Consider the following 24,466-nt stretch of genomic DNA (forward strand, 5'->3'; position numbering starts at 1 on the left):
TCATTGCTACACATACATTGTACGTGCTGTAATCGTACATCCAGTCCAGTGCCATCTATAGGAAGCGTTAGCATAGCAGCGTCAGTGGTTTTTGGCGGCGGCACACCATACCAAAGGCGGCACCAAGGAGTAACGAGCATTGCAAGCCGTGTCCGTGTGCTGACCCGGAAATTGTTGGTTGAAATCCGCCAATACCGCTTTATGTTTATGTCAGGTAGGGTAAGTATGAAAGAAAAAAAAAAAAAAACGCGAAATAGAACCAAAACATGGTCTGAGGACCAAAGTATTGTAGTGAAAGAGGCGGTGAGTAACTCATGAAAGGTAAAGCCTGAGCTTGGGCAAACAGAGAAAAAGACGACATGAACGACAACAGCTTTACCCTTCGTGGGTATAACCCACAAACTTGCCTGCATATATGCCATTTTGTCTATCGGTAGGTTCGTTCTATTTGGCTGCACTGGTGCTGCACCAGTGCAAGAGGTACAAAGTGCAGGATAGGAGAAAAACTCAAGGGGCCTGCACTAGTGCAAGTAAATAGAATGTAGCTAGTGAGTAAGCAGTTCAGCAGTTCCGGATGTCCAGGATGAGCATGAGGACACCACGAGGAATGACAAACAAGTATAGGAGAGGCAAAATATACATTTTGATTTTTAAGCATGCATAAATATCATAGAAACTTGTGTGGCATACGAATCTACATGTTACCTACATATATACCTATCATACAAATCTACATCGCACTCAAATATATACATATACAAATCTACAATTTAAACTGTAGCGGGCTGTACAATACCAATTTTTTGCCCATGGCATAGCTGTGAGCGAGATGCAGTTCAAATGGTACCACAAAAGGCATGAATCACAGCCGATAGAGTCCCTAGATGTTATGCTCTTCACACATGAGGCACAATCCCAGTGTGGATTTTTTGCTCTCACATTTACTACTCCTTGTAATACCAGCCAAGCATCATGATCGAAATACTTCCTGACATCATTGATGTTGACTGAAGCATCAATAATTGAAACACAACTTTTATCTGGAACGGTTTCTACGTCATGTTCTTGGATGATGTAGCCACTTAACGCCTTTTCCACAATTTCTTCATTGACCACCCAGCTCAGTACCATTCGTTCTCTTTGCCGAGGTGATTTTTTCAAAAACGAAGTTGGCCGCAGGGAGATCTTCCTTGGCAATCCTACCACTGTCAATCCCTTTCCTTTTGGCCTGCCACGGTGCCGTGCCTGGAGAGGAATTTTTAGAGGAGTTACAACTTGTCGCACTAAAAGCAATGAAAGGATGTGGTGTTATCCCACATACCTTCTATTGTCTGGGAGGAAGAAATCCACAGCTGCACGCTTTTCGATGCCTCATAGTCATTCACTGCAGCTTGGAGGTCACAAAATGATGCAAATTTTGCGCCTTCCTGAAGCTTTCCCAGTGATAAAACCACACTCTGTGTGATTTCACTCGTTTCGTCCATCTTGGACGACTTCCCGATGAACCGTGGGTGGATGAATCATATGGGATGATTAGGATTACGCGGCCGCGGCAAACATTTGCTAGATGGCGCTGCATGTGCCCCATCGACATAGCGAAACAATCAGGGTCGACGGGCCCCGTCGATATAGTTACTACGTTGTATTTTTTGGAACAGCAAAGCGAGTAAGTGTACATATATTTCATTCGAACTTGATCGCATAACACGCTTCTACCCATTCCGAATGACATCGTTCTCACCCGATTTGTTAAAACTGGGCAGCGAAAACTTTTTCGTGACATTTTACATTTGTGTCAATTGTGACAGAAAAAGCTTTTTTATTTTTGTGATAGCATTGGGAAGCAACAGCGGCTATAAGCAGCGCACAGATATGGATAGTAGGATGGAGTGTGACAGGGGTGTTAGTGTGTGTCCTGGGCTGACTTCAGGAGGAACGGTGTCCTCATTTATCAAGAAGTCTGCTGGAAAACCCAGGGAAATACGCAGACTGCACAGCCGGTGTGAGGATTTGAACCCGGGTCACCTTCCAGTATCGGCGTAGAAGGCTATCACCCAACCACCTCTCCACAAAAGCTGGTACAGAAAAAAGCACGTCCCATTCTTCACTCAAATCAGAAGCGGATAGCTGTATCACGAGGCTTTAAATCTACCGGCGCAAAATCCCCGCATTCTGATTGCATGCCAGTCAGTGTGATTTTAAAAAGGTGTTTTATCTCTGGCTTAACACGACAGCGGAAAAAAAAAAAAAATTAAAAACGAAGATGTTTCGCCGACCTATTCAGGTAGCATCACCAGTACACAATGTGTCTGAAGGTACAGATCAGCCTACTTATCCACCAAGATATGTGTGATGTCATGCAGCATATACATACTTGTTCAGAAAACAAAATAAGGAATTACCCCGGCTGCATGTGCAGAGTGGCAGATCCTGGGGCCAGTTGGGCAATTGCCCCCAAAACGTCAGTTTATCCATTGGATTTCCTCCCCCCCCACACACCCACACCCACCCACACAGAGGTGTATTAACAAACGTGACAATTGATTAGCGTGAGTGCATGAAATTGTTTGGACATGCTGCACGTGATAGACATTGTCTTCAGTGAAAAGTGGTCCACATACCTCCAAACAAGCTAAGTCAGAAAACACTTAATAAGAGGTCATAGGTAATTTGTTTGTTTTGAGTCCGAAAACTTCGAGACCGGACATATCGCAACCGAGGATTTTGCAACCAGTCCACACGCTGGCATGCAGTCTGCAGCCCAGAAACAAAAAAAGTGTCTTAAAGACATCCTTAAATTTAAAATTTAAGCAACACACCTTTCCCAGGAGGAGACACTCCAGCAAAGCTAAAGGACATTCATGGCAAAGTTGAGGCAGGACACCAATTTGTTTCACAATTGTGGACGCGCAGAAACAATTGCAGCCTCATCTATGTAACATGCCACTGCCTCATATAAGATTATGAGACCAATATATAATTACCCCAAGAAGTACAAACTCACCTGAAAAGCAGGAAACACTTTTTATTTCTTTATTTCCGTGTTAGCGCCGCGAAGCAACTGTGGCTATGAGCGGCGTACAGGCGTGGACAGACGGAGAGAGGACAGCAGGAAGGAGTGGGGGGTTAGTATGCATCCTGGGCCGACTTCAGGGGGAACTGTGTCGACATTTGTCTGGAAAGTATTTGGAAAACCCAGGCAAAACCTCAGTCAGCACAGCCAGTGACAGGATTCGAACCCGTGTCACCTCCCAGTCTCGGCGTGGAAAGCGATCATCCTAACCACTATGCCACGGGGACTGGTGGGAAACGCTATCCTGTAAAATTGAAGAGTAGGGGCTTCCCACAGAAGAATTGTGCATCTCCCTTGTGACAGCTAATGCCACAAACATTACGCTAATGCCACGTGGTACAAATTGCAAACTTGTAGTGCAAAACGCACGTATTGTAAAATTCGAACGAATTTGGTGTTCAGCATTTCCCCCACCCCCATTTGATTTGACTTCAAATAATTGGACTCACACAGCCCTATGTTAGTGAGGCCTTACGTTTCTGCCTCTGAGCTTGTTGTATTGGCCAATTTTTGCAGATGGCAATGTCACTGCAGCATGACCTCGCAGCCATACTTATCGGCACTCACGATTCACTCCATAATGTCCTGGCACTTGTTGGGAATATTTCAACTTCAGCTTCTTTGTGGCAATGTCTCTAAAAATCCCCTGTTCCTTTCTCATACACAGATCCTAACTCTTGTGGGACAGTCACACTTGTTCTTTTTTTTTTTTGTTCAGAAAAGATGTATGGCGGCGCATAGTTCATAGCTGGACATGCTTCGAAGTGGTACAAGTGGCAATACTGCTCCCATCAGAGTTAATAATAGCACCGGAAAAAATTATCTCTCTCTTTCGAGCAGGATAACAGACACCTTGCGGGAACTGGGGGAATGTTAAGTGAACAAAATCGTTCAGTTAAAGTAACAGAATAAATTTCTTAATTTAAACAGAATAAAATTAAGATTTCCTCGTGGCCCCAAGGGCTGCTGTAATGGCACTTGGGAATAAAACCACCTTTTTTGTTTTTTCAGTGTTATTATTAAATTTCACGGCAGCTGTACCTCGTTCCTCTGCAGTGCAGTTCAGTTCTGAACAGGCAGAGAACACTACTGTGTCAGCCATCAGTGTTGCCAACACACAAGACCACCAGCTTGCTTCTGGTGGTTTTTCTTAGAGAAAAAAAATGCAGGAAAAGTTTTGCATGACCTCAGTCGGACTACAAAAGTCCGAGGAGGCCCAGGGTATGTCGGTCGGTACACTGAAACGTGATCCAAGTCGCTAGCGTAACAGAGTCAGAGTTTATCTCAGTCTCTGGCACGTTGCTTGCTCATGTTTCAAAGACCACAAAGCGTCACGCAACTATGGCTTTTTAATTTCACATGGACAAAGGGGGGGACATAAATCCAGGGCCGGCCTTAGCATCTGCGGGGCCCCCGGTTTGACACAGTGGTGCGAGGCCCCCGGTTTCGGTCAAATCGCCCTAAAGCCGGCCCTGCATAAATTATTCTCATTTTGGACGTGTCCTTCTTTCATGTTGAATGTATTCGTGAGAGTGAAACTGGCTTCCACGTAACCGTGTGCTATGTGGCTGAACATAATGCATTTGAATGGGACTATCCAAAGAGTCATTACAATGTGAAGAAAATGACACCATTTACCCATTCAAATTCCGTGGCACACACTTTGCACCGTAAAGGTAAAAATGACATGTTATGAGACCGAGTGTATGTATTAAACTTGCATGGGACTACACGAAGAGAAAATGACAAATTATGTGGCAGAGATCTTGCAGCTTGAAAAGCCTAAAAAGAAAGTGGATTGAAAGAACTCTAAAATGAACAAATGAATGGGTGAATGAATATTAAAAACTTTAAATGTAATCTCAAATTTGCTGGACTATTTCCAGACAGTATCGACATGAACCGACATGTTGTGTGATGCAAGAGTATGGTGAGTGAACATCAAACGTGTTAAAATTGCTTTAAAACTGGCTGAATTATTTACGCATGGTATCACATGAACTGACAATGGTGAATCAATATTAAACACTGACAACTAAAATGCTGAAATTATTTACACATGGTATCTACAAGAACTGACTTGTTCCTTGATGCAACAAATATAGTGAATCGATAATAAACATATTAAAATTACTCTAAAATTTTCCGCATTATTTACACACAGTATCTGCATGAACTAACTTGTCCCTTGGTGCCAACGGTCAATTGTGGTCAGGGCCGCCGAAGTTTCCTGCAAGAGAACAGAACAGGTTCCTCAATATGCTTATGCATTGGGACCTGCCGTTTGCAGGGTTTATTGGCGCAATAGAAGGTGCAACGAGGCATACAGGTGTAAAATGAAGTCTGACATCCAAATTTAACACACTGCATTATGTAGTGGAAGCATATGTAAAACATTCCATGCTCTTTTCAGTTAAATGGATGGTCGCACCTGGAACCCCATCTAATACCCCTGTCACACAGTCAACGTAAGATGACAATCGACTGAAAAGCCTTCGAGATGTTAAATCGCCTTTGAACTCGACAGAGCTGTGCCACTGCCACACGAGCAGTTTTCTATGGCCGTCACTGTCAGACCACTGTCAGACTGGTGCACTTATGGCCTTAACGGTTATGGTCTTAAGTGCATATGGTCATTAAATTCTTGCCAGACTGTCCGTCATACGGCCTTTGTGACAAAACTGAGATGTAATGGCAACGGAGCTCCCGCAAGACAGTTTACGGCGTTCCCGAAACTGTCGAAGTCTTGTTACCAAACGCCGTGAACAAGATGGTGCAGATTTCCTTCAATTCCAAATAAAATGTTTTTTTTTTTTAGACTTAATGTTCTGCCAACTTTTTTTAGTGCTCAATGCCTTGAGCTTTTCTGGTGAATGTTTGCACTTTGCTTCTCATTACATCTTGTCAGTTCGTAGTGATACCCTCGAACCACTGCACTACGTGTAGTCTGCGTCAAAAACTGTGCGCACACAACAAAGCATCGAAATTGCTGCAAAACACATATCGTTTGCTGTCATTCAAATTGGCTACCTGCAAATGGCTAATGGCAAATGGCTGCATGGCAAATGGCTACCGAAAAAATGTGATTTAACTACATCTCATTCAACGTTCGCAGGTGTGTTTATCGGTGCAGACATCACCGGCAAAACGCGAGCCGTCTGGCAGCCTCCCAGGGTTTAGGCCATATTTCAGCTACGGCCTTTTCTTAATGCCGTTGCCCTAAAGGCCACATGTGTGCCCATCTGACAGGGGCGTAAGGTTTTCACATTTCGCCATCAAGATGCTGCGGTGTGTCCTCTGGCCACATTGTATTTTGTTTACAGTTGGCTTTGTCCGCTCGCCGGCGTCTGCGCATCGTTCGTCGTTTTTCGTATCTTTCCTACTGCTGTTTCAAAGAGAGTTTATCTTTATCACTTTTTTAAGCAATCAGTGAGTGAGTCGCTCTTTGAATTCACCAAAAATTGCTCGACCACTTGCAACTTATCGGCCGACTGCTCGCATCGAACAAAACATTCACGCACCAACTGTACAAAGCAAAAATCAAAAAAATCACAGATGAGCACGTAGAAACAAAATATAATGATGAAATAGGGAAAGCTACCTGTGGACAAGACACAATAAGCAAACATATAAAAATAACCAGACAGCATAGCAATAGCAAAGTGTTGTCACTAGCACTACCTACTAGATTAAAGCGACCATGTCACAGGCACCCGTTCCCAGCACCACATTTGGAAGCTAGCGGTGGCGCTACTCATCGGCTTTATCGGCGTTATTGCTCCCTTAATATTCTGCAATACTTTGTACTTCAGCTTACCTTAGTATATTTGTACAAGCAGTAGATATCCCATGGAAGATGTTTCATTCTAAAGTTGATTATCGTTATCATCCTACGCATTTTCATAGGAGTTGCTGCGGTCGTCTGCTACGGTAGCTGTATGTTAGCTTCTGCACATTCAAAATTCAAATTTCCATTGTCCAAGCATGATGTAGATCTCACGGGCCAATGTGTAGCGCCCCTAGCAGATTGTGCAGATGTGCACCTCATAGGGGCTGCTGATTATGAACACGGTCGTTACAATCTGGCAGGTCGTGGTCAATGGCGGTAAGAACTCTCGTTCACGGCGCATTAGAGGAAGACGCGGTGTCGGAGAGTATGGACGTCCGTGTCTCGACGACCTTTGAGACTCTGGAGAGAGTTCCTTGGCTCTCTGTTGACTCATTTGACAGTCCGACCGAAGGGCCTTGCAAAACGCCGTGTGGCAGCACACAATTGGCAGTTGAGTGGATGGACAATGAACTCTGAGGTCTTTGAGATGCCCGTGTGACGAGGGTATAAGAAACTGACACTACTATGTTCCGTATCGGCTGACAATCTAACCAGCTAATTTTAAAGATGGTGTTGCTTCCGTGGCGTGACGTCATTCTCTAGGCGGAGGAGCAAGAGAGCTGTCCTTCACTCAGAGGAGGAAAGGTGCCATCCAGAGGCCCCGTAACTCTAAGAGACACCCGCAGCATTCCCTTTCTCAAGGTCGTGCCCTCGTAGGTTTTTTTTAGGCAAAGACGTATTCACCTTTTTTCAAGAGGGAACCTCTGACATGATCTCATGACGTTATAAGTAGAGCCTGAAGTTTTAGAGTTTAACCCGATTCTTCCCCGCTTATTACTTTATCTTTTTTTTTTACCCATTTTAAGAATGTACTACTTTTGCAAAACTAATAACCGATAGCCTTCTCTCAGCTTCTTTACGTTAGCATGCAGGCTAAACACGAGTGCTGCCATTGTTTATCTTTTCTCAAACCCCAGCAGTGTAATATCTCTTCCAGCGGTCTTCTTTAGTATGTTCACTCACCTGAGATCTCTCAACGGTTTTTGTCTCCGGTAACACTCCTAGTGTACATCGCCTTCTTTTGTATTTTCTTTTTTGCACCCTCAGTCCTCTCTAATAAGAATTTGTATTTCCTCCTCACCACCTTCTTCGTCCCCTTTCTCTGATGTACATTAGTATAAATATCTCTACCAAGTGTTCAATGTATCGCACCTGATGAAGGATGGACGAAAGCTTGTTTTTCAGTAAAATAAATGTTTCAATCTCTTTAAATATTTATTGTATTCGCATGTTTATTTACCCGGTTTTTACTCCCAAATTTCAAAAAAAATATTTCCCGAAAACTTCAGGCTCTAGTTATAAGTAGGGCCTGACTTTTTCGGGTTTCATTTTTGGCCAAATTCGGGGGGTAAATATCGGGCGATATTTTTCATTGGAAAATTCGGGTGTATTCGGGTTAAATCCCGTTACGGCATATTCTGTCGTCAGGAATTCGGGTGATTTTTTATTGTTTAATAAAAATTTGTCTTAACGTGGAACTAATGCAACTTAGCAATGTTATCAAACTTTATTTTAATGCACGCTTATGAGTGTGCCACGCGACCCGGATGTTTTCGGGTAGATTCGGGTTAAACCCGAATTGTACAGATTTCATTCGGGGGGTAAATATCGGGCGGATACGGGTTTAACCCTAAAAAGTCAGGCCCTAGTTATAAGCCAAATCAATCTTGTGCTACTGTAATTATGTTTTGTGCTAATTTTTGCCACAATTTTGGAGGTCTGAAAAATTATAATCGCCGAAAACCAGGTGCCCTGTGATTACGGGTATGATTCATACTCAACATGGTCAGTGTACAAGCATTAGGGTGCGTTATGCTGTGACCCCAAAGTGATATGCGCCTGCCAATCATGAGAGCTATTAAGATTTTGTGACCCGTTAGCCTGTCCTGAAGTAACAATGACATTCCTTGTCGTTTACAAGACATTTGTGATGGTGAAGCTGTTGATCAAAGTACTGTACAGAAGCAGGAAAGAAAAGTTCATGCATCAGAAGTTATTGAGGATTAATTTCTCTTGAAAGTGGTCTGGCATGCCAAACCCACGAACATGACAGAGCAACTGGGAGCTATGGGATGACTGTGAACCCTGCACAGTCCATAGAGGCATCAATGTAGCACAGAAATAGTTTTTAACATCCTGTTTTCTTTGTATAAAACTGTTAAGCAGGCCAGTGAGATGCAGCGTAAGAATTAATTATCGCTGAATTTGGATTTAAAGTATGCCCTCCCCGAAAAAAACCCTCCCTATGTAACACTTTGACCAGTGGGTCCAGAGGGCTCAAGTATATGTGGAAACTCCCCAACAAAGGAAAGGAAATTCTTTGTGTTCTCAATGTCCTCTTACGAAGCTGCTCTCTCTCCATAGTCATTCCCCCTAGTGATTATAGCTGATGTTTCAGCATCTATTTGTGGCGCAAATGTTTTAAAATGCCAAAAATATCAAAATTTGACAGAACATATAAATAATACCAAAAAAACTCCCGCTAGACCTCCCCAGGAATAAATGCCAAAGATGCAGAACCCTAATTATGTGTTATGAAGATACGAAGGCAAAAAAATAGGCAATGTTAAGTTCCCGGTGGTGAGTAAATCAAGGAGTGATATTAAACTGCAGGACCAACTGAACGCGGAAAAGACTGCTTTGCCATGGTGGGAAAGTGTATATGTGCCTGCACATGTGTACATTGACAAGTAAATCCACACTCTTGTAGCCTATAAAACGTACTTTAATATTCTTGTTTAAATTTTTTAAAAATTTAATATTGATTATAATACTATTGATTTTAATATTTTTGTATCATTCCAGTATGTCCTTTCATTTGTGAGTCACATGCGAGTGTGCATTACTTTTCCACGAACCCTCATACATTCAGAAATAACGTTGAGGGTGAATAGAGACCCTGGGAAATGCACTGCATACTAATTATTGAGAATCTAAAGCACACCCTATCTCAGTTTATAGTAAAACAGGAACCCTGACTGTGTTTAATCTAATGCTTAATCGTGGAAGAGGTCATGTAAAAATTTGTTTTTAAAAGTTTCGTGTTAGTGCCGCGAAGCAGCTACGGCTATGAGTGGCATACTGATGTGCACAGATGGAGAGAGGACAGCAGGAAGGAGTTGGGAACAGGGAGTTAATATGCATCCTGGGACGACTTCAGGAGAAACTGTCAACGTTCATCTGAACGTCTGCCAGAACACCCAGGGAAAACCTCAGGAAGCACAGTCAGTCCCAGGATTCAAACCCATGTCACTTCATAGTCTGGACGTGGAAAGAGATCATCCTAACCACTACTACACGTGAGCTTGTTGTAAAAAATTACTGTCAAATTCCTTTAGAACCAATGCTTTTTTCAACCAAAAAAGAAAAGCCACAACAAACCTTTTCTGCACTCTTGTCAGGTCACAATAGGACTTTTACAATTTTCAAACATTTACAGCGAATTCCTGCACCACGAACTTTTGCCCCAAGCTGTACCAGTTCTTCTAGGGGAATGCAAGAACCATGCATCAGCATTATTCATGGCTAGGGCCCCGGGTTTTTTATAAAATGTATAAGTTTATAAAATACTTGTTGCACCCACATTATCCAAGAAAATATTGTTCCCCGCTTCAAGCAGCCATTGACTCCTTGCCGCAGAAAATTGCGGAATTTCGAATTTGCTGCAGCAGAAAACTAGGGGCCTTATTCATGGGTTCTCGTAGCTTTTCTCCGGTGAGACAGCAAAAATGCCACTTTGCATTAAGTGTGGGTCCTCATTATACCCTGCAAAGTACAGTACATCAAAACAAAAGTTGCTACTTGAAATAGTGACCATGTTCTGTTAGTTGTCTTATGTGTACTCGAAGTTAGTCATGACGAAGTTGACTAGGCTACCTTTAGGCTATGCCTAAACACTAGTCGCAGATTTGCAGGATTGCACTACGTGAATACAGTGCATATCCTCCTAAACAAATTTACCTTCACAACAAATTTTTTTTGTGGTCTCTCGAGTTTCGTTGTAAAGGTGTTTGACTGTGCGAATGAAACAACTAATATTGGTAGGAAATACATTCGATACATTTGTAAACACCACCAGCATGAGCGTGAATACTTACGAGTTTATTTTGGGTTCCTTGTAAGAAACAGCCTGGGATGCCCGTCGTCTCATCCGGCCCACAGAGGACTCGAGCCCTGCATCATCAAACAATCATTATATCAATCATCAAATCAATGCCAAAGCCCCTCATTCATTTATGCACATGTTGATAAGCATTTCTGTGTGAGCAAAACCTGTAAGCACCACTAAAATGGTCACAGCTGGTAGTACAAATCATTGCGCTACCACTGCTTCCATGAGCATGATGTAGATAAAAGTGAGTATTTTTACCACAGGGTTATAGTCTAGCAATGATAGCCTAAATCAAAGACTGGGTTTACCCTGATCCAAGCTTTGCAGGCTGGTAACCATTTTTCTGAAGTTTTATTGGTATTCTAGGCAAGTGTTATGGTCCTGCAGATAAAGACATTAAGAATAAAGCAGAATCTCACCCACACATTTTTAAAGGCCTTATCTCACTCAAAAGCAGCCCCTTTTTGTGTCTGCTTCACGTTCACATCACCGCCAACACAGGTGATGCAGCCACTGCCATTCTTCAGTATGTTGTGCCACCTTTGTGTGGTGATATGAAAATGAAGCGCACGTGGGCAATACAGCAGCTTTTGAGTGATATACACCACTGAAAACACATGAGGTGAGATGTTGCTTTATTCTCCTGTTTTTTTCTTCCTACAGGACCCAGTATGCACATTATTTGAATGCTGCATGCTTTCAATCTTCCCTTACTGGAAGATGTAATTACTTTCTACTTGTGAGATCCTGTTAACTACATATTGTCCTTCACAGTCCAGCTAGAAAACTATGTAAACATGGCCGTGTAATAGCTAAAGCAGGCGATTCCACGTGGAGTGATCCAGCGACCCTGCTCGGCCCTCACAAAACTATCGCAAACTTGTACGAAATTTTGTCTAGCAGTCGTACGCTACGTACACTGCAGCATTCAAGCTACGGGTCGGCAAGTGTGCAGCTAGCGCCACCTGACGCCAACGACGAGAGCGGAAGTGATACCGCCAGCGAAGAAGATGATGATGAAGACAATTATTAAGATCTGCGATTATTGGTAAATAAATGTTTTGTTGACGAGTTATGACAGCATTATTACGAGTTATTATTACGTTATTCTGGGTAGCCACCGTGGCGAAGTTGCGGTTCTGATGAGCCTGTTTCGTGTCGCACCTCCTCAAAATTCAGAAAAAAAAAGTGCAGGCCTTACATGGGTAAATACAGTACTCTTCCCGGATCAATTACTTCACTCATCAACGCTATGTTATTCAAAAATTCACTACTTGAATATCTCAATGTTAATGAAGATGGTCTCAGAAGAAGGCCCAGAGATGGCCCAGAAGAAGAACAGTCTCTGTTCCAAATATCGGCGGCTTCTGTCCTGAGGCAACTCCCTTCCCTCAATGTTAATGAGTAATACTGTATGCTTTCTGTATTTCTGTCGCTATCTAAACACTGCGCAAGTTTTTTCTTTGCATACTTTTTCCCCCTCTCTAGTTTAGTTCCACTCCCCTTTGTAATACTTACACCCTGAGGGTAAGTAAATTAAATAAATAAATAAATGAATGACCATTGAACACTCCCCTTTTGACAGGGATATTAGTGAACATTGTTTTTCTTACTCCATGGAGAAACAACTTGCAGGGCTTACATGCACCATGAGGATTGTCCCGAGAATCCTGACGTGACGATGGCCGTTCAACGCCTGGAGAGGTTCTCGTCCTGCTTGACCCGTCACCGGGGATGCTCGGGTGCTGTGGGGACCTGGAAGGACCTGGCCTCGTGGGACTCATTTGTGGGACCTTCTCGGACCTTCTCCGGTTGAACATGCTCGCAGTAAGTAACGGCATGCCGGCTACAGTGCTGCTGCGCCTCCTCGCAGATCTTCTTCTTGGAGACGCTTCTGGAGGACAGACAGGTGTGCTAGCAGTGGGCACAGCTGCGAGGAATTATTGATTGATAACCTTTAGAGAGAGGTAGCATGAAGTCTTTGAGGGGAATGAAACATGGTGTTGCATTGTACAGTGGAGACCACTTATAACTAGGAGGTGACTTTTTCAGGTTAAATGCCTTTCTCAGATTTGGGGGGTAAAAATCGAGCGCCATTTTTAAATCTGTAATTCAGGAAGAAATCGGGCAATAATTGCGGCCTCGGGTATTATTGTTTATCCTCTTGTCTATTACATCGTTTCCTAATCTCCTGTTTTGTTTTGTTTTTGCGGAATCGTGACCTTCCAGCGGTAATCCCAAAGGCATAGACAGTGTTGTTGTTGTTGTTGTTGCATAGCAATGTTGCTGGGAACTTAAGTGACCCATTTTTACATGTGTTACATGTGGCGACCTTTGTTAGTCTTCATTGGAAACGTCACTTGAGGATTTCATAGTGACTGGAATTCAGAGAGAAATCTGGTTTAGCCCGAATTGGTCGACAGTCAGTTCGGAGGGGAATAACCGGGCGGAATCGGGTTTAACCCGAAAAAGTTACTCCCTACTTATAACGCATGCCGCTGGACCATAGAAAATCCTGCACTATAACTAGAGCCTGAAGTTTTAGGGTTAAACCCGATTTTTCCTCGAATTTGCACCCCGAATTGAGGTTCACCTATCTAGGGTTAAACCCGATTTCTATCTGCAAAACTGCACCTAGGCAGGGCACCTCAAGGCATCAACATACTAGTTACTCACAAAATATGCGACTGGCCCCTTACTTCTGGCACTCTGGATAAACGGTACAGTGAACGTTTATTCTACAACAATGCCCGATTTTTCCCCGAAGTCAGTCTGATGGTAATTTTTCTGCCCGAATTTGTATGAATTTTCGACATCAATTTATTGACCCGATTTCTACTCCCAAATTTGGAAAAATATAAAACCCGAAAACTTCAGGGTCTAACTATAACCAAATGTCACATTTTTAGGCCAATACGTGTCAGAGTTTGAGCACCAACTTTTCTGTCAAACCATGTTGTGGCTGACTGAACAGCATGGATATTCCTTGCAGAGAAACAATTTATTCGACATCTATACGAAGAAATTGGAGCTGTAAGGATGAGGGACAAAAAGAATACATGTACATGGGACCGGCTGCTCTTTGTTCTCGTGTGTTCTTTTTGCCCCTCGTCCTTACAGCCCCAATTTCTTCATATAGCTATGTACCAAGAGGCTCACTCAGCCATTCTAATCAATTATTCATCATTATCAGGGAACCTCAAAGAACACAGTGACTTTAGCCTGGCGTCGTTTCCCGACCGAGTCTTGCAGAGTAGTGTCAGCAACGGAGATGCAACTGACTGCCTTGTCGCTCAGTCCATTCTGGGTACTTAAGTCCCTTTGTTTGTGCACACACTGTCGTCTCTTTGCTAGACTTAAGTCATTTAAGTCATTCAGTCATTTATTTCTGGAAACTACGGGCGCGTGAGGTGAGGTGGAGGTGACTGAGGTGGAGAGGTGCAAACGACGTTCGCGGCCCATTGCCACATGTCAGGGAGCATTTTCTTTTGAAACTTCGTTGTATGGGTCGTGCGCTTCGGCAATCGGACTGCAGAATTACTTCGTTATTTCGGTAGTTTTGTTGTAAAGGATTTCGTTATAAAGGTTCTAATGATAAATTGCGCCCTATGGAGTGCTGACCGGACTGTGAAAAATGTTCGTTGTAACGGTCTTTTCGTTATAAAGGCATTCGTTGTAAAGGACTTTAACTGTATAATAGGGCCCTCAGTTTTCGGGTTTTATTTTTTGTGAAAATCTGGGGGTAAATATCGGGTTGAAAATCAGGACCTGCCAAACAGGGTAAAATCGGGTGATATACTGAGAAGTGATGTATTTTCGGGTGAAAAAAAAACTTGTGTGTTGAAATTAATTAATTAATAATTGGGGGTATACGTCGCGAGACAACTGAGATCATGAGCGATGCCACAGCGGTCGGTCTGTGGAGTGTTGAAATTAAGTGAAAGAATATTTATTAAGAGACTGGTAGATAATTCACTGTATAACCACTGCATCCATCACTGTATCCATCGATGAGCATTGAGAGCATGCTCGCGCTCACGTTGGTATGCCGCGTATATCGTTGGCTGTTGCTGCATCCTCTTTACTACCCCGCATACTTTGCTGATACAAGATACTCCCTACAAGATTTGAAAGTTGGCTTCACCTAACACTTTCGTGAATTGCGGGCAAACCCACTTCAAGGAACGCCGAGCGTTGCTTAACTCTGTTTCTTCTCTGTTCAGCGTGATTCCTGATTCCTTTACTATTTTTGGTAACAGCACAATCGTATACGAAGAGGGGAGTCAAGTCCTGTAGATCACATAAACAAAATACAGAAACCGACACCGAAGATCTTCAGTGTCGGTTTGTATTTTGTTTATGGTAACAGCACAAGAAAGGGTCTCGCCGACGTCCACGGAAAGCACTAACAGTACAGAATCCAACACTGAAGTTTTCAACTTACTTATTGACACAAGCTTTCATGTAGCAGACTACATTTCTTCTGGTGTGAAAAACATAGGGTATTTTTGGTACGAAACCAGGGTATTACTTTGGTTGGCGTTGCCATTCTGCAAGGCGGCTTCACCTCATTATTGAAACGGATTTTGAGGGACAAGGGACGCTGTCATGGCCCAATTAATCTAACTTATCACTAAACTAACCAAGTTGATGATGTCTTAGGTTAGTTTAGTGAAGTTAGGTTAGATTAATAGGACCATGGCCGCTTCAATAATGAAGTTGGGAGTGCGAGGCAAGCTGCCACAGCCGCACTAATCTGACCTAATATATCACTAAACAAAGTGTATGATGTCATGGGTTAAAGTTGGCTTTCCCGTAACACAAATAAATGAATCGAAAGGTTCCGCTAAATCTACAAACGTACACTTAAAGCAACACTAAGCATTCGCTGACATGGGCTTGACCGCAATACATGGAAGTGTTACGTGAAACCAACTTTCAAATAGTGACGCCTACAAAGGGAACATTTTTCACGCTAGAAATCGGACCTGCATGCAAGCGTCTACAAACCCGACCTGCTTTGTTTACTTTACCAGCAAGACGCGGCGCGGTCGGTAGCAAATCGGGAGCCGTCGCGCGATTGCCGTAGTTCGCGCGTGTGCGGATCAAGTCCTTGGTTTGCACTTTCGGAAGCCCGGTTTACGGGTTTTATCGGGTTAAACCCGAACTATTTTGATGTAAATCGGGGGGTAAAAACGGGCTTTATCGGGTTTTACCCGAAAACCGAGGGCCCTATGTATACAGTAAATAGAAGCATAGTTCTTATATGCTTATGATGACCTGGAAGTTGCAAGCGTGAGTAACATTCCTGGAAACCACGTTCATATTAGCAGTTCACAGAAATCACGTACCTATATGTGTATTTTGAATACACGTCTCTTGTATGCATGTATCCCTGGAGTCCTCAAAATAGAGTTCAGAATGCAGAGGGATTAGGTTTTGTCCCGGTCTCAATGGTCTTTTTTTTTTATAACAAAAAAGAAAGAAAAGAAAGAAAGAAAACAAAAAGTTGGAGGTGGGGCGGTACCGAAAACCGAAACAGAAACGAATAAGGGTCAGTGACGGAGGCGGTAACGGAAACGAAAAAGATTCCGTTACCTTTCCCTGGTTTCAGGCTCAGAACAGTTACTTTCAATTGTTGCCTGTATCTCATGCTTACACCAGTACCGTATATTGCCGCGTATAAGTCAACTTTTTTTGGGAAGTTGATGTCAGAGGTTAGAGGTGTCGACCTATACGCGGGGTTGGTAGACCTATACGCAGAGATACGCACTCCGACCTGATCACTGGTCCCTGTCGGACAACATTGGAAGTCCAGGCACGTTGTGTGTCATGTGACATAACGCGGTATGACATAACATTTCGCTTTGTGGACGTTTCTCGACGAGTGCAGACGTTTTTCGAAGATGCCAGCACGCCGACAGTACACCGCGTTGCTTAAGAGGAAGGCGATCCTCTTTGCCGAAGCAATCAGCAACGTCTCAGCGGTGCGCAACATTGGTGTTTCCGAAAGTGTGTGCGAGGATGGAGGCGGTGTTTCACGGCCACATCACCGACCATGTAGTCACTCACCCTGCAGCATGTCTAACAAGCTCTCTGCAGACATCATGAACCGTGTGGTCTGCAGATTAAGGTCGTCAGTAGATCCAGTCTTATCAGGTAGCTGTGTCAGCGGACTGGAACATCTGTCACGCAAACTCTTTTCTTCAGCCCGAGCATTCCTCCGTGTCACTGCGAGAGTCAACATGTTCAACACATCAACTCCAACGATGAATTTTTCATGAAAGTGGCAAAGCTCACACGTGAACGAAACAGCATTGCAACAACTGTGCATAAAAAAATGCATACACTGGTAGACATACTGGAAAGGGCCTTCCTCGCAGGAAGTGTTTGTAAGCTCTCAAAACTTCACAGTAGCAATACTGCAAATACTGTAAAACCTGTAAAATACTGTACATACTTAGGGCCCTCAGTTTTCGGGTTTTATTTTTTTTTTAAATCAGGGAATAAATATCGGGTTGAAAATCAGGACCTGCCAAACAGGGTAAAATCGGGTGATATACTGAGAAGTCATGTATTTTCGGGTGAAAAAAAAATTGTGTTGAAACTAATTAATAATTGGGGGTTTACATAGCGAGACAACTGAGATCATGAGCGACGCCACAGCGGTCGGTCTGTGGAATGTTGAAATTAAATGAAAGAATATTTATTAAGAGACTGGTTGATAATTCACTATATAACCACTAAGGCTTGCACTGGCCCCTGTTTATAGAACGAATAACTTGCATGTTCAGTAAAGCATCATCCATCGATGAGCGTTGAGAGCATGCTCGCGTTGATATGCCTCGTATATCGTTGGCTGTTGCTGCATCCTCTTTACTACTCCGCGTACTTTGCTGATACAAGATACTCCCTACAAGATTTGAAAGTTGGCTTCACCTAACACTTCCGTGTATTGCGGGCAAACCCACTTCAAGGAACACCGAGCTTTGCTTAACTCTTTGTTTCTTCGCTGTTTAGCGTGATTTTTCCTGATTCCTTTGCTATTTTTGGTAACAGCACAAGAACGGGTCTCGTCGACATCCACGGAAAGCACTAGCAGTACAAAAATCCAACACTGAAGTTTTCAACTTACTTATTGACACAAGCTTTCATGTAGCAGACTACATTTCTTCGGGTGTGAAAAACACAGGGCATTTTTGGTACGAAACCAGGGCATTACATACTGCATACTGTACTAATACAGTAGTGTACTCTCTAACTCTTTAATTTCGTGACACAAATTTCACACATTCGGGCCCAGGGCACATATTCACGGCCACTCCTTTTCGCAAAATCAATATGCTGCACTTTGTGATATGCCTTATATTGGCCTTCTATGTTTGATCAAGGCGGCATTGCACACACCAATGCTGTCCAATTACAATAAATAAATCTTGGCTATAACTAACTAAACCATCACGTGTCATGTAACTGCGCAATGCAAGTGCGCAGCTACCTGATTCATTCGTCAGGCGGCATTGGCTAGTGGCAAAACTATTCTATGATGATCTATCACACCCCCAGTGATAGCATTGAAAGTGGTATTTACCTTATAAATACCTGTAGAACTTTCATCTGCATATTATGGGAGAGAGAATGGGAGAGAATGGATTGGGTTTCAGATAGCCATTTAACTGACTTTAATAAATGGGGCTATAACGATACTGTACACGGAGCACATTACAACAAAATTACACTAAGAACATAGAGCTTCGCTTATCAATTGAAGACGCAGAACACAGAATACGCAACCAGCGCAACTGGAACGGCTCATAGAACAGCATAAATAAATAAATAAATAAATAAATAAATAAATAAATAAAGAATTATCCGGGCTGTTATGACTAGACGCCGTTTGTTCTATTTGGGAGGCCGCAAGACAATGGGGATGTTGTGCTTATCTCGCTAGTATTTATTATCATTATTTTGGCAGGTGCCGTATTTTCAGTTGCTCAGCTCATCATCGCCGCTCGTCCCTGCGCCAAACATATGTTCGGAACAAACACGCACACAGGAACCAAGCGAATCGACGGGACAGTCCGAACTGCAAGGACGAGCCCAATACCGAGAATAGCATGCTGAGTCATTACATGCCCACTTGTGCCCGCTTCTCAATGGCCGGCGCGGTAAGCCACACAGCAGGAAAAAGAATAGCCCCGCTGTAGTGGAGCTTAGCGCCCTTCCCCTTTTTTTCCTGGGAAGGGAAACTCGGATAGTATGCTGAAATAAGGGTCACACTTGGCGGATAAATACCTTCTGGACGTAAAGCCCGCGTCGTGGCAGCACCGGGCGGCAGAAAAAGTTGTCCCGAGGAAGCGCTGTACATACCCTCAGGTGTTTTCATTTATCTCTTGAACGGCTGACTTTACACGCGAGATAGTGGTACCAAAACGTTCAGGACACATTTTAGAAGAAAATGGATTGAGCAAATGTCGCCTAGGATGATTTCTTTTTCTGCTATTCGCTTCAGAAGTCCAAGGTCAATTTTTGGCTATTTTCCACACGTTCTACAACGTCTCAACGAAAAATCCAAGCGAAAATTGAAAATTTGAAAAATCAATTTTCTCATAATTGTTAAAAGCTATCAAATGAGACCGATATTGTGAAGATCGGACGAGTATTCATCGAGAAAAATTGGAAAGTTTGCCCCATAGAAAATACATGGGGCCGCGATGGGTGATATCCCCTCTTAAGAATCTCCTGTACACTGCATAGTAACCCATGGTAACGGACAGAACTACAGCACCACCACCAGTCACGTACAGCGTAACAAAATTACAGTAGGGTGAATTTTTTCTCTGCGTTTACTTTCGTGGGCGGTTCAATCGAAATCTTATCATGTTTGAGACTGGGCCGTTTGACTGACTCGGTGACCGTTTTGGCTGACACGGCCGTGACTGGGTTTGAGCCGCATGATCGATTGAAAAGTAAGCATTTTTCTCTCGCAAATGTAGTTTTGTCGCTCGTTGCTGCCGCTTCCCAAATGAATCAGGTAGCTGCACCGACGGCACTGACAGAATCTGTAGCGTGTCGCTTGTTATGGGATCCGGCCTTGAGCGCAGCATAGGTGAACAATGGAGACTGTGCTACTGCAGAACTGGTCACGTTCCAAAGCAAGAGGCAATGTAGGGCCCTGTGTTTTTGGGTGTTACGTTTTTGAAAATCGGAGGGGTAAAAATCAAGTGTTATGTCAGCGGCCGTAAAACAGGGTAAAATTGGCCAATATTGGGTGGAAAAGCAGATTTTCAGGGAAAAAAAAACAAAAACAAAAGAGTTAGCTTTCCGGTTCTACCCGACGTGGTGATGATGCAGATCTGGGGTAAAAACGGGTTTAACCCTAAACCACATAGCCCTACTTATCTGTAATGCGACATCCTCCAGGGTGTGTGCACTTGGGGTATCGTGCTGTCCAAGAGGAGAAATGCAGCAAGGGACGACCTGGGTTGATGGATAATTCAGTAATAGCCAATTTGTTCATGGAGATTGGAGAGTCATTCGTTGTATCCGTTCAGGGTTTCCGTAGGACTAATGCAAACTTTGACAGTCATTCATTACCAGTTCAGTATAACAACTGAATTGTTTTAAGTGGGGTTGTTAACTGAGATTGACTGTATAACACCATTTTGTAAGTGTAAATTTTTGCTCAAAATTTGTGCATGCCCTTAAGTTTTGCAAAATTTTCAACTCATAAATTTTGCAAAAATTAGGGACTTGTTAACAGCCAGCACTTTTCAGTACACCATATCTGGCTGTATACAGGGTGTCCCACCGAAAAAGGGCCAGGGGCTAAAGAAAAAACGGAGTGCTCTACAGAAATGGAACCAACTGTACGTGCTTGGCAGTTGTGTGGTGTATCCAAAAATATTTTTTCATCGCCCCTTGTCAATTAATTAGTGGTAATTAATTTTCTAACTTTTAAATTATCGGTTTTAGCTCTCAGATGTCAATGAGGAAGTTGTAGTACATGTCGAAAAAGGCACAACTGAAGTGGTTCGAGGTCGCTATGGCTTGTGGTTTCGTTTTTTCCCGGGTTTCAGATGCCAGGCGTACCGCAGATCGCTGCCCACAATCTGGCACCCGTGCGTGACGATTCCAGCGCCACATCGACCTTGAGATTAGCGCTTGGATTAATCCTTGGGCCACGTCACACAAGAGGAAGATATTTCACCTGTTTCACAGCACACCTATCAGAGTGCACTGCAATCGTCGCGCGCGGGCACCGAATTATGGGGAGCGCTCTGTGGTGCGCGCAGCTTCTGAAACCAATTTTTGAACCTGGGAAAAAAACGAAACCACAAGCCATAGCAACCTCGAACCACTTCAGTTGCGTCTTTTTCGACATGTACTACAACTTCCTCATTGACATCTGAGAGCTAAACCGATAATTAAAAAGTTGGAAAACTACTTACCGCTAATTAATTGACAAGGGGGCGACGAAAAAAAAAATTTTGGATAGACCACACAACTGCCAAGCACGTACAGTTGGTTCCATTTGTGTAGAGCACTCCGTTGTTTCTTTAGCCCCTGGCCCTTTTTCGGTGGGACACCTTGTATAATGCAAACCTGCAAAAGAGTATGAAGTAACATTTTCACTGTATCACAGGAGAAATGCTACAGCGAAACCGTGAAGGGTGCAACACAGTAATGCAAGGATAGTGCAATGACTTGGACTCAGGTTAAAAGTGTCGTTTCAAGTAACCCACACTGCATATGGGCACTGTAGCCTTACAAATAGTGTACTGAGGCATTACAGACATTACGAAGCGAAAGGTATGCTTAGTCACGTCTTGCATCACAACGTCACCGTTTGAGCATAAATAATTATATTTGTGGAACTTTGAATTGCTCGAAATTCTCAACTTTGTTTTCAGTCTTGTTTGAGGTTCCTCCACTGCTGATGCACTACATGTCAAGAGAGATTTTCACCTCCTTCACGACAAGAAAAGTTCAAAATGATGCTGTGCTCTCCACGATTCCCCCGAAGTCACTTATTGCCGTGGTTATGTTAGACGCCATGTTATAAGCGGCCATAACTGAGAGCCTATCACTAGGGCCTTGTGGTTTTGGGTTTCATGTTCTTAAAAATAGAGTGTTATTTCAAGAGCCATAAGACAGGGTAAAACCGGGCTATATTAGATGGAAAAAGCAGGTTTTGGGGCGCTAAAATAACCAGGAGCTCCTCACGTTTTGGATTAACACAAGATGCAGAACAGACACGTTTAATGTCCAGTGCTTAGTGTGGCATCTTGTGCCGATGGCTGAATTGGCATTTTGCCAAATTAGTTTTGGGGGCTTTTGGGGCTTTAACGAGACGTGATGATAATGCAACTCAGGGGTTAAAAGCAGGTTAAAACACAAGTCCCCACTTATCCCGTACTGCGAGCCAACTAACCATAGTCCAGTCTCCGCTGTACAAAGTGCAGAGGAAGCTCTTCTGTTCTTTCAGGTTCTTCTTCTTCCTCCTCGTAGATGACTGATGCATTTGCCTGAAGATGGGAGCCTGGAGGACGCAGCTCATTCCTGCAACAGAGAACATGCTGAGAACAACAACAGCCAGAGTGTGGGCAGAAAACAGATTTCATTTGTCTTCCAGGCATGACTGCGACTCATCGATCTGTGCACTCCTTAAAGTGGGACTCTGTTGCAAAGATTGTGGTATACTATCCGTAACCATTGAGTTGTCAGGTACATGTGTATGAAATATCTCATTCCAAAACTGCGCATATTTTACTCAAATGCACTCATTACAAAGTGAGCACTTAGCAGCGATGGCCACTAACTACTTCTAGAGTAGTTTAACTATAACTACTAACTATTTTGTGATGGAGTAGTTTAACTAGTAGTAGTTCAACTACTTTTCAGGGGAGGTAGTTAAAACTACTTTTTTAACTACTGCAATGGATTTTAACTACATCGCTAACTACTTAACGTTGTCTATTAACACCAATCCCATTCTACAGGGTGTTCAAAATTAAGCTTTCACGAGCGCTACACAAACACAGCGATGACAGGAAACTGGATGATAACTTTACGCTACTTGTGTAAGAAGCAGGTGCTGCTAATTATGTAGCACCTGTTTCTTACTCAAGGAACAGAAAAAGTAGCACCAGTTTTCTTTTGTTCGCCTATTTATAAAGTGCTAGTGAAAGCTTAATTTTGGACACCCTGTATAGTGTTCTTGGACACCTAAATATGAATCACAAGCAGTGATAAAAGTGAAGATTTAGTACACATGCACGGTACAATTGCTCTGCACCTCCGTTCTCAACAAACAAGTAGCCCAAGGTAAAAGTCGGAAGCACAATCGTGCCATAAAGCTTGCGGCAAAATCGGAAGTAGTTGGCGCCTGCAGTAACCTAACTACTGTGGTTAACTACTCAAAATAGTAGTTCAACTAGTAGTTGCACACTACATTTCTGCAAGTAGTTCAACATGTGGCTGCTGTGTGCTGGTGTGGCTCTATATACATGGTGTCCCAGAAAATGTGTCATTGAACTCTAATAAAAAAACTACACCACCTAGAGTCATGCGGTCAACAGCATTTGTTCTTACTAGGTTTTTACCACCTCCTGATGTGAATGTCATGTAACGTAAGTTTAATTATGTATAAGTCATTGCAACTTTTAAGTCGGAAATTTGCCAAGCAAAGGTCACTTTTTTACCCCACCAATGTGAAGAGCGTGTCTAATCTACTCAAATTAACGATAATTGCCAGGGATATTCAGGAGCTATCCCATCGAAAAAAATAGCCGAACATCATGCTCTATGGAGCTCCCACACGATAGCCCGCTACGAATTTTTCAGCGCAATCCTTGTCAGGCCGACGAAAGGAGGTTGGAAACCCGACCCTCACTGGCATCGCAGAAAGAGGTAACAATGGCATGGCTTATTGTGTCAGACTTTTGCCGGGATAATGCTTTCCCTCTCCCAATTTCAGGGACTGTTACATTTTCTACTATCACCCTTTAAGCTAGGTTTCCAACCTCCTTTCATCGGACTGAGCGTGATTGTGTAAGTAATTGCACATTATTGTCCGGTGCTCCGAAAAGCATGATGTTCGACTATTTCTTTCTCCTGCAGTAGGAGGGACCTTATACTGTGCCTCAATTATGACCCCTATCATTCTCGTTTTACTAAATGTCACTTACTCGAGAAGCTGCCTTACTTTTTTGCTTAAGGGCTTTCCACAATGGCAAACTGTTGCTGTCATGCGGCCACTCGGCCACAGTGATCATCGTTGTGGCATATGTCAGATTTTCCCTAACTTGAGTTGCTTTTTGCAAGCTGCCCTGACCTGACTTGCATCAAAATCCCCTGACAGCTTCCCCAGTTTTTATTATTTAATGAATAA

At 43.2% G+C, this 24,466-nt stretch overlaps 1 protein-coding gene across 1 annotated transcript; it reads right to left on the reverse strand.

Annotated features, from left to right (window-relative positions):
• Nucleotides 1-4,518: 4,518 nt before the first annotated feature.
• On the reverse strand, nt 4,519-24,325 carry LOC135385899 (uncharacterized). The gene is made up of 6 exons (XM_064615518.1): nt 24,264-24,325; nt 22,508-22,635; nt 17,146-17,304; nt 12,716-13,003; nt 11,060-11,135; nt 4,519-5,303 (listed from the first exon to the last, which is right to left on the reverse strand). The coding sequence occupies exons 1-6, from the start codon at nt 24,323-24,325 to the stop codon at nt 5,285-5,287; spliced, it is 732 nt and encodes a 243-aa protein (XP_064471588.1). The 3' UTR covers nt 4,519-5,284.
• Nucleotides 24,326-24,466: the final 141 nt, after the last annotated feature.

This window comes from Ornithodoros turicata, chromosome 1 (assembly GCF_037126465.1).
Source record: "Ornithodoros turicata isolate Travis chromosome 1, ASM3712646v1, whole genome shotgun sequence".
Lineage (NCBI taxonomy): Eukaryota > Metazoa > Arthropoda > Arachnida > Ixodida > Argasidae > Ornithodoros > Ornithodoros turicata.